Here is an 11,131-nt window from a genome sequence, read left to right on the forward strand (position 1 = left end):
TAATACCGGTTTCCGGAAGTTCGATCTATACCAATGCCGGTGAGGATTTTTCTGTAATACCCGTCGGTTCCGATCAATCGAATGCGATAGGCTTCGGTAGGCTTATTGCGCAATGCTTTGAATTTTTTTATTTCTATTGTCTAGTATCTATCGATATAAGTCCTGGCAATAAATGGACAAACCCGTGATCCATTCGGGGAAAATCGATAACGCAACGTTTCCGCGTTTTTTTTTTTTTTACGCCGTCCGTTGATTACTATCGGTAGCGTTACGTTATTGAACCGAGATTTCGCGGCTCTGGCGACCCTACTCTTCTTACCTCCGAGTTTGCGGCCCCAGGTTGGCTCTCGGGGTGCGAGATGGCGCCACCGGTCGGACGCGGTCTTTCGATCCGATCACCACCTCGCGGCGGGAAATTCACCTAAGACCTCGATTCCTGAACTCAATCCCTCGACCGGCCGACGAGAAACTCGACGTCCTGCCATCTACAAGAGGAGGTGCAAAGTTCAAAGACAATTAATTCCATTAATTTTCCGCGACCCTCCGACGGTAACTCTTCGCTCGAGATCAAGTTTCGTAAAATTCTGAAATTATCCAGAGGTAAACTCGCGGATCTCCCAGGGGGCAGCACCCGGCCCGTGGCGCCCCCTAACCAGTGCTTACACGTATGTACATACTCGTAACTTTCCAGGAGAGGCCGAATTGTTGGTTCGCAGCGAGACGCCGCAATCTTAGGCCAAACAATGCAAATTGCCGAAATTTACTATCCAAATTTACTCAGGATTATAATGCCGCGTCCTGACGGTTGCGGCGTAATAATCCACCTCGGGTCTGGAGAACCAACCAGGGTCCCAGTTTTCCACTTTTGGGGCCTCCGACTTTGTCTCGGGTTAACGCGGGTTCGTTTAAACCGCGTAATCTCGGCGACGATTGCGCGCGGTGTGATATTAAAGTTACAGGGCGACGCGAGCTCACAATCGGAGGAGTTTCCAATTACTTGGAGCGTCGTGCAGGGACCCAAGCCGAGATGAGGGTACCCTCATCTGCGGCTTTAGGCTCGCAGTTTGACATTCGACCGCATCCCTGTTTCAGAGAGAACCACGACGCTGGGAAAGAGGGTTACAATGTCCGCAACCGGAAACCTCCCGTAGGCATTCGGAACTCCCACCGTCCTCTCGGTGGTCCCGGATAACGTCAAGTAAGCTCTGCCCCAATCATCGCGTTCGCGACATGCCCGGCGTCCGCGAATTAGCGGCCGGCTTCTTCCCTGATCCGCCGCCGGTACCCTGGGAAAACGCCCCTGTCGGATATAACCAATTTTCTGCCGATACAGCGCCTGCTAACTGCGTTTCCAAATTGAATGGAGTAAACTTGGCATCGGACGGCGGCATCATTTCGTTTCGTTTCGGTTAATCGCCGCCGGCAGTTCGGTTTATCGGTAGAGCGCATTTCCTCCTGGAAAATGAAAATACGTAAAATCTATGGCCCGCTCTTCCGAGCACGGGTAAGCCGGGGGTCGTCGGTCTTTCCTCGGAAGGAGGTGCTCGTGTTTATTATCGAAGAGCGGTCAGGGAAGAAATTCGTGGGAAACCGTCCGGAGGCGGCTACGACTCCTCGGCAGCCGATGCGGCATGGCGGGCTGTTTAAAATGCATGACTAGTTTTATCGCCGCGTTCCAATTCACGTGGACGCCCTTTGTCCGCGTTTCCTCTTGTCTTACCCTCCTCGACGGCCTTAGGGACGCCGCCGAGTCATCTTAATTGCTAAAGGAAAAGAAAGGGTGAAACGGCCCGAGAAATTACGCACGGCGATGTCCACGCCGGACTCCATCGAACGCGAAAGAACTCGCTCGCATCGCGATCCATTACGCTAAATTGATAACGCCTCGGGAAACGTAAAGTGCATCACCGATCGCTACAGGGGGAGAAAGGATCAGCCGCTTCGATTTTCCCTTCTTCTACCATTTTTGCCCCGTACAGTTGCCAATGCTCCGGTAGATCCTTTCCACGCGCGGCGACGTCTCTGGGCGCGGATGTATCCGGGCTCGCGTAAACGTCGGATTTTTCGAAACCATCCCGGGCGGGACGTATTTCATTAAAGGAGAGATTCTCTCGTTTCTCCCTTTCGAGGGATTCAGATTTCCGACATAACAGCGGAAACGCGCGCTCGCGTCGCCCTCGCTTTAGTTCTTAAGCCAGTTACCGTATCGGAAAAGCCATGAAAAGGTTTAGCGGTGGCTCTAATTGGCTACGATGAAAGAGCGCAAGGCTAAGGGCAAGTGTATCCACGAGAGCCCTCCAGCCTTTGTCTTTGCCCTTGTAACTGGAACACTGTAAATATTAATGACCGAGGCCTGCACTGGAACTCCCGGCGGTGGATGCAGTCGAGTTGCTCCCTTGAAAAAAAATAAGTGTCGCCTAGCTGCATCGATCTTCGCGTCCTAACGGAGTAGGAGATGTACGAACGAAGTGGCCTGATGCTTTTAAAGGGAACGGGAAAGAAATTCATTGACTCGTACCCTCCCCCTTGTTGACGTCTTTCGGACGCTGGTTCGAGGGGGTGATTCGAAGATTTTCGTTTTTCGCTGAAATGGGTCCCGCGGCACGATCGCCTTTTACGTTTCACCGCGGACGCGCGATGGGAAACCGAATCGTGGCCCCGAAAAACGATTTGACGATCGTCACCCCTTACGGATCGCGATTTCCGTCCGCGCGATGTCGGTCATCTCGTTCGGGGATCCACTTTGCGGTAAACCCCGAGGTGACTCGGCCGCCCTCCGTAAATAGCGCGACAAAGTGCAATCTCTTCGGGAAAAAGTTAATCCCCTGGCGAAATTAATGTTTACCCACCTGCTGCAAGAAAAATGTATCGGCTTAACGTACGGTCGCCACGGTCTCGGGCATATTGATTTTTACCTCCTGCCGAGGAAAACGTACGCGGACGATATCGGAGTATAGTTACGGACACCCTAGACGGGGAAGTGCCCTGCGGTGAACCGCGAGAAAGCGGCCTCTCCACTCTCCGGAAACAATATTTTAATCTGATTTACCTTTTCGCAATTTCTCCTTAGGCAAAAGGAAAACTCGGAGCCATCGATTTCCACGCCGGGAGAGATTTACACGCACGATATCGGCGCATCGGCGCAGCCACCTCGTTCGGGGATTCACTTTGCGGCGGACCGCGAGGCGATTTTTACGCAAAAAGAGGTAAGAACTTTCCCGATTCCGCGCGATAAATTTTCACCTTCAACCCCCCCGAAAACGTATTCCATTTAACACGGTCTCTCGCGGACCGTGAATTACCGAGTCATGCACCGCGATCAATTTCGCTGCACGTCGTCGAGAGAACCGCGGCAGATCCGGCTCGATGCAAGAAATCGAAAAACAATCGTCCCGTGTCCTACACCCGGAAAGCATCGACGTCGAAGATCTCTCGACTCGGTTCCCGAGACTCCTAACTGTATTTCGCGAGGTCGACAAAAATCCGCACATAATTCCGCTCGAGCTCGATCGCGGCATCAAGAGACGTATGCATCCGAAGACGCTAACGCGTTTTTCGCCGTATTCGAATAATTATGCCCTACCAACCGGAAATGTCACGCCGCGATTTACCCGCGGGGGACTTGGAAAAAAAAGGAAAAAGCGGATAAAAACGTTGGTTTTGGCTGGCTCGCGGAAACGCGAAACCTCGCAGCTTTGACGCAGAAAAGTTGGCGAAGCAAGCCTATTAGCGGTTTGAAAATGGTTTTGCCTTTCATGGGCCGAGCATGAAACGTACGCGAGCCCCGACGAACCGTTTTCGAATCGAGGGATATAATTGGGAAAGTTTCATTATTCGTGTCGAAGAGCATGCGATCGCGAATCGTGTCCCTTAAGTGGAATAATCTCCCATCCGCTCGAATTCGCGACGATTGCTTCCTGGGTATTAATATCTCCGGGATGGCGCTTCTGAAAGCGCGATCGATCGATCTTTTTGGCTGATTACCGGAACGTCGATTCGATTTTATTAAAGAATAATTTCTCACGAGTGAATCGTTTCGTGGGAAATGAGAAGATTAAGTATGCTGATTTTTTTTCTTTGGTATTTTCTTAATTGTCGTTTAGGATTCCCGGGCGGAAACGTCGGCAACGACGACGACGTTCGGAGCGTCGAGATCGGCTGCGTCGGTTCGCGTAAAAGGACCCGGACAAAGCGCGCGAAGGGTCCCCTAGAAAAGTTATTTGTCCCCTAGTTGAGAATAAAGTTGTCTTTAGTTCCGCGACCCTCGAGCAGAGATGCGATACCAATACCGATGTACGGACATCGATCTTCTATTTTCGGAAAGTACCCCTCGCGCGGTGAGTCATCTAGCCGGGGGTAAGGACAATGGCGCTCCGCTCTTCCTTTCGAATGTAAATTTTATATCCGAATAGATAATCGGACCGGGATAAGCGAATCGATAATCAAAAGGAAAGCAACCACTGGGTCACGATGACACGCCGCGGGGCTCGTCGAGACGTCAATTGATTTCCCCGATCTCCGATACAGGAGAACCTGCCCCTGCGGCCTTTCTCCGGCGGATTACGGAAATTAAAACCCCTGGAGAAAACTGGACGTCTGCGACGAAAAAGAAAAAGAAACTCTAATTACCGTCCCTGCAGAGTGCACCCGCCTCGGAAGTCGAAACGACGAAGCGTCCAATTTGACGCTCGTTTTCGGGTAAAACGGTTACAAAATTAACATAACGTTTTCACGCCTGTTCTCCGTGCATTCGCGCGTTCAGGAAGTGAATCGGAAGCGATGTCAATATTCCTCGTTCAATTAACGAATCGCATTAAATATTGCAAGCGATACAGGAAGGGAGGGGCGGAAGCACACGAATCCGTATCGAGCGGCGTCATTCGCAGGCGGCTCGATCGGTCTCGAATTACTTGGGAAACGTTCGCTCGACGAGAGTTTTCATGCGGCATTCTTTTTCGGAGCAGCCAGTTCATTCGTCCGAGGGTCGCTGAATATTTATTGCCAACCGGAGTGGCCCCGGTCGGGGCGGTCGCTTTTATCGGCGACGTAAACAATTAAAGCGATCCCGGGAAAACTTTCGCTCGTCACATCCAAACTTAATTAGTATGGCGGGTTAGATCCAATTTACATATTTGTGCGTGTGCTCCGAAATTATCGTTGCGGTGATAAAACCCAAGCTCAAATTCCACCTCAAACGTATTCAAATTTCGTTGATCGTTGCTATATACCCAGATCGAATTTTGACGAGCCGGTTATAATTAAACCGTAAATTATCGAACGACACGTATACGTGCCACTTATGGCTGGCCTAACTAGCGGGCAAACAACGCGAGCAACCCGCGAATTAAGCGCCACTTTTCTGGCTCCTATGTCATGGCACCTAATCCTTCACGGGCTCCCTTTGGGTGGCTCGGTATTCGGTCTCGAAAAAGACATCCCTGACGAAGTCTCCGAACTCGGTCTCTTACTTCTGCTTCTTCTACCGACGAGAAATCGACGCGAATACAATTATCGTTGGAACCATCGAGATGCGTCACACCGATGGGTCCTCTTTGAGCGACGCAAAGGATACATCCGATTCCGCGCTGCGGGCGCAGCGGAAACGCAGCGAATTTCTCGGGAATCTCCTCTCGCTGACAGAGGTTAGCGAGTCATTATCCGTTTGTACTCAAATCGAGCAAATATTAATAATTCCCCGCCGACCTCTTACCTCGACGCTTTTATTAGTTGCCCGGTCGACGGGCCATCTTTTCTTTCCCTAAAATTTTGTCTACGCCCGGTTTCTTTTTTTTTTTAACACGTTCCATGCCGAGACGCGTTCCAGCCGAAGATAACGAATATTATCGGTGGTCACGTGGCACGGGACGCGTTAACAAAATGTTGGACAAACGCTCGTGACGGGAGAAGCGATCTCGCTCGGTCGGTCTCGGCGTCGGATCGATGCCACTTGCGGACTCTCGGCACGGTAAACGTCGAGACGGAAAAGAGAGCAATTAGACGGCGCGGATCGATCCGTGCTTTAACCGCGATACCTACATCACGTGCCGCGGTGGTGTACCGCCATTAAAAATTAACGCGCTCGATCCGGAGGCTCGAAGCCAAGGCAAGGCAGCGGGGCAAAAACCTCGGGGACGGAATCCTCGATCCTTGGATCGTTTTTGGCCGGCGGGAGAACAGAGGGGAGCGGGCCCATATCTTTCCGATTTTACCTGAGCTCGAGGTGTCCCGGCCGGGTCCATCGCCGGTGCGATGACGAGCGAGGAATGAATAGGTCGTTGTTCCGAAGGGAGCCGGTCCCCCACCACCAGGCCAGGTGCGGGCTGCGGGTTGCGCGGTGGCTCGGGGCGCCGAGTGCGCAGGCGCGCCGCTCCCGCAACGTAAAGCGCCGGACGCGCCTCGGCCGCGGGCTCAGTGTGAGTGGAGCACCCGGCCGGTGCGGATGGCTCGACGTCGGGACGGAGAAACGGACTGAGTGCAGAGTCCTTCGCAGGGGCGAGAAGGGGACCGGGAGAGGGAGAAACGAGCGCGCGAAAGGGAAACGGAGCGCGCGTCGCGCGCGCAAGCGGGGCCGGAAAGGGAGCGAGGCGTCGGGACGCGGCCTCGAGAGGGCGATCAGGGGCGGCGATGGGGTTCCGCTGCGGGTCGTGATGCCGCTCGTCGGCGGGGACTGCTCGTAAGTAGCGCCGGGGGCCGTCGAGCATGGCGGTGGCGACGTGCGGCGCGTTGGTGTGGCTGGCGACGGCGGTGGGCGTCGCGGTCGCGGCGGCGCCGCCCGGCCGGGCCTCGCCGTGCCGGTGGTGGTCGGCCGAGGGTAACGAGACGCGATCCGTGCGGTGCGCCCTGCGTTCCCTGGACTCGGCCGCGGTCGCGGAGCTGCCGAGCTCCGTGGAGGCCGCCCTGCGCCTGCGGGTGGACTGCGAGGACGTGCGGCCCTTCGAGAGCGCCGTCGAGGGCGAGACCTGGCAGCGGGTGGCCGGAGTGCACGAGCTGCAGCTGGAGGGCTGCAAGCTGCCGCGTCTGCCGGCCGATGCGTTCCGGCCGCTCGTCGAGCTCAAGCGGCTCACCCTGAGGACGCTGAACGCCCGCTGGGGCGTCGGGCGCACCCTGGAGCTCGACCCCCGCGCCCTGGCCGGGCTGCGGGAGCTCCAGACCCTCGAGATCGTCGAGAGCAATCTGCGCCTCCTGCCGGCCGAGGCGCTGTGCGAGCTCGCCAACCTGCAGGTGCTCAACCTGACCGACAACCGGCTGCGGGAGCTCTCGGAGGTCGGGCTGGCGGACGTGCGTACCTCGCGCGCCCCCTGCCACGCGGATCTGCGCGTCCTGGACCTCTCGCGCAACGAGATCCGCGGCCTGCCCGAGGACAGCCCTCTGTCGGGGCTGCGCCAGCTGCAGGACCTTTACCTCCAGCACAACTCGATATCCGAGATCGCGACCGACGCGCTCACCGGGCTGACCAGCCTGCGGATCTTCAACGTCAGCCACAACTCCTTGGTCGGGCTCCCGGAGGCCCTTTTTGCCAGCACGCGCGACCTTCGGGAGATCCACCTGGAGTACAACGAGCTGCGCGAGCTGCCGCGCGGAACTTTTACCCGGCTCGAGCAGCTGCTCGTCCTCAACCTGGCCGGCAACCGGTTCGGCAGCGATCGCGTCGACGAGACCACCTTCCTCGGGCTCATCCGGCTGATCGTCCTGGACCTCTCGTACAACTCGCTGACGCGCATCGACGCCAGGATGTTCAAGGACCTCTTCTTCCTGCAGATCCTCGACCTGCGCAACAACTCGATCTCCCATATCGAGAGCAACGCTTTCCTGCCGCTGTACAACCTGCACACCCTCGAGCTCTCGGAGAACAAGCTCCACGCGGTGGGGCCGCAACTGGTCAACGGACTCTTCGTCCTGAACCGGCTGACCCTCTCCAGCAACACGATCGCCACCGTGGACCCGCTGGCCTTCCGCAACTGCTCGGACCTGAAGGAGCTCGACCTGAGCGGAAACGAGCTCGCCTCGGTGCCCGAGGCCCTCCGGGACCTGCCCTTCCTCAAGACCCTCGACCTCGGGGAGAACCGGATCACCGATTTTCGCAACGGCTCCTTCAAGAACCTCCATCAGCTGACCGGGCTCCGACTGATCGGCAACGAGATCGGGAACCTGACCCGCGGCATGCTCTGGGACCTGCCCAATCTGCAGATCCTGAACCTCGCGAGGAACAAGATCCAGCACGTGGAAAGGGACGCCTTCGAGCGCAACGTCCGCCTGGAGGCCATTCGGCTGGACGGAAACTTCCTCTCGGACATCAACGGCGTGTTCACGCGAATCGGCAGCCTCCTGCTGCTGAATCTCTCCGAGAACCACATCGAGTGGTTCGACTATGCCTTCGTCCCCGGGAACCTGAAGTGGCTCGACATCCACGGGAACTTTATCGGCAGCCTCGACAACTACTACGAGATTCGGGACCTCAAGGTCCGGACTTTGGACGCGAGCCATAACCGCATCACCGAGCTCTCGCCGCTGGCGGTGCCCGATAGCGTGGAGCTGCTCTTCGTCAACAACAATTACATCAGTCTTGTCCGCCCGAACACGTTCACCGGCAAGGTGAACCTGACGCGCGTCGACATGTACGCCAACATGATCGAGACGATGGAGCTGGCGGCTCTGCGGCTGACCTCCGTGCCCGAGGGCAAGTCGCCGCCCGAGTTCTACATCGGCGGCAACCCCTTCAACTGCAACTGCTCGATGGACTGGCTGCCGGTGATAAACAACATGAGCGGCCTCCGCCAACATCCCCGGGTCATGGATCTCGACCACGCGATCTGCACGGTCTCCGGGCCCCGGGGAACGGCCGTGCTTCCGGCCTCGGAGGCCAAGCCGGAGCAGTTCCTGTGTCGCTACGAGGCCCATTGTTTCGCCCTCTGCCACTGCTGCGACTTCGACGCCTGCGACTGCGAGATGACCTGCCCCTCGGACTGCAAGTGTTACCACGACCAGACGTGGAACACCAACGTCGTCGACTGCTCGGGCCTCGGCAGCGCCGAGATCCCCCGACGCATCCCCATGGACGCAACCGAGGTCTACCTGGATGGCAACGACCTGAGGGAGCTGCAGAACCACGTCTTCATCGGGCGGAAGAACATGCGCGTCCTCTACGTGAACGCGAGCGGCATCGAGTCCATCCAGAACCGCACCTTCAACGGCCTGAACAACCTGCAGATCCTGCACCTCGAGGACAACCGGATCCACGAGCTGAAGGGCTTCGAGTTCGAGCACCTGTCCCACCTCAGGGAACTCTACCTGCAGAACAACCTGATCGGGTTCATCGGCAACCTCACCCTCCTGCCCCTCCACTCTTTGGAGATCCTCCGACTGGACGGCAACAACCTGGTCACCTTCCCCGTCTGGCAGGTCACCCTTAACACGCGGCTGGTAGAGCTGTCGCTCGGCAACAACCCCTGGTCCTGCCGGTGCAAGTTCCTCCAGGAACTGACCTCCTGGGTGTCGGACAACTCGCACAAGGTGGTCGACGCGAACGACGTCTGGTGCTACGACAACGCGGCCAGGCCGACCTACCGGCGCCGCCTCAACGTCAACGACACGGCCTGCTCGGACTACTTCTCCCAGGGCGGAGTCATCGAGAACATCATGGTCTCGGACTACCTGCCAATGCTGGCGGCGACCCTGTCGGCGGTGCTCCTGGTCCTCGTGATCACCGTGCTGGCCTTCATCTTCCGGGAGCCGGTGCGCACCTGGGCGTACTCGCGCTACGGCGTCCGTCTCTGGTCGAAGGCCGTTCCCTCGGACGAGAGGGAGCGCCTCTACGACGGCTACCTATGCTACAGCCCGAAGGACGAGGATTTCGTCCTGCGATCTCTGGTGGCGGAGTTGGAGCAAGTCGCGGAGGGCGGCGCGCCCGCCGGGGGCGGGCTGCGGCTCTGCTTGCACCACCGGGATCTGCCGTGCCTGAGCGCGGCCGCGGCCGTCGTCCTGGAGGCCGCCGAGGCCTCGAGGCGGGTCGTCATCGTCCTGACGAGACACTTCCTGCAGACCGAGTGGTCCCGATTCGAGTTCAGGGCGGCGGTGCACGAGGCGCTGCGCGGCCGATCGGGCCAGCTGGTGATCGTCCAGGCCGGCCCGGTCGCTCGAGAGGCCGAGGAGGACCCCGAGCTCAGGCCCTATCTGCGCACCGCGGTCCGACTCAGGTGGGGCGAGAAGAGGTTCTGGGAGCGGCTCAGGTTCGCCATGCCCCCTGCCGACGGACTCGCCTGCAAGCCCTCTTCGCTCTACAGGCGGAACGTCAACACCTACACCCTCGAGGGTCGGTCCGAGAAGGGCTCGCCGACCCTGCGCGTCCACGGACACATCGTGGGGCACCATCCGCTCTTCAAGGACGAGCTTCCCCAGGCGCCGCCCGCCTACTCGAGCGCCGGCGCGATCGGTCACGAGCCCGTCCGGGGCGAGATCGGCCGCGAGGAGCGAGAGGTCCCTGCGGGCAGCCCCGGCCCGAATCCCAGGCTCACCGTAAATCACGCCTACCAGGACGCCTGTGTGGACGGACTCGGCGCCGCCAGGAGGCCCCTCTCCGAGCACATATACTCCTCCATCGACTCGGACTACTCTACGCTCGAGCGCTCCGCCTGGAGGCAGCAACAGCAGCAGCAGCAACACCACCACCACCACCATCAGCACCAACCGCAGCCCCCGCCGTCCGGCCAGGCCTACCTCGTGTAGCCGCTGCCGGGACCCCCAGGGGAATCCGGACCGACCGAATGCGGAATCGCGGCCCGAGCGCTCCGGGTGACGGGGGACTCCTCGGCGCGCGGAACGCTCCGGTCTCCGCGGGACCCTTCCTAGCCGGAATTTCCCTTGGCCCTGGAAACGGTCTCGAGGACTTCGCCCCGACGTCCGGATTCTGGAGCCGCCCCGACGTTTCGTTACGTGTAGGGACGAATTCGTTGTTCTTCCAAGGGTCGATTCCGTTGATCGAGGCAGAGGAGCGGTCGGGTTATTTTTGAAAATCAACGAGGCGGCTCTAGGGGGGCGATTCGCCGTCCGCGACGATACGGTCGCGGCTGTTAACCCCTCCGGATCGATGGGCGAACCGGCACGCGGTTGTCGAGAACGATCGCGAAATTCCCGA

General features: G+C 58.2%; 1 protein-coding gene across 1 annotated transcript; it reads left to right on the plus strand.

The window, feature by feature from the left end:
* The first annotated feature begins 6,699 nt into the window (after positions 1–6,699).
* Positions 6,700–10,747, plus strand: LOC105695200 (toll-like receptor 7). The gene has a single exon (XM_012416553.2). The coding sequence runs from the start codon at positions 6,700–6,702 to the stop codon at positions 10,720–10,722; it is 4,023 nt and encodes a 1,340-aa protein (XP_012271976.1). The 3' UTR covers positions 10,723–10,747.
* Positions 10,748–11,131: the final 384 nt, after the last annotated feature.

This window comes from Orussus abietinus, unplaced genomic scaffold (assembly GCF_000612105.2).
Source record: "Orussus abietinus isolate OABI.00-Male unplaced genomic scaffold, Oabi_2.0 scaffold47, whole genome shotgun sequence".
Lineage (NCBI taxonomy): Eukaryota > Metazoa > Arthropoda > Insecta > Hymenoptera > Orussidae > Orussus > Orussus abietinus.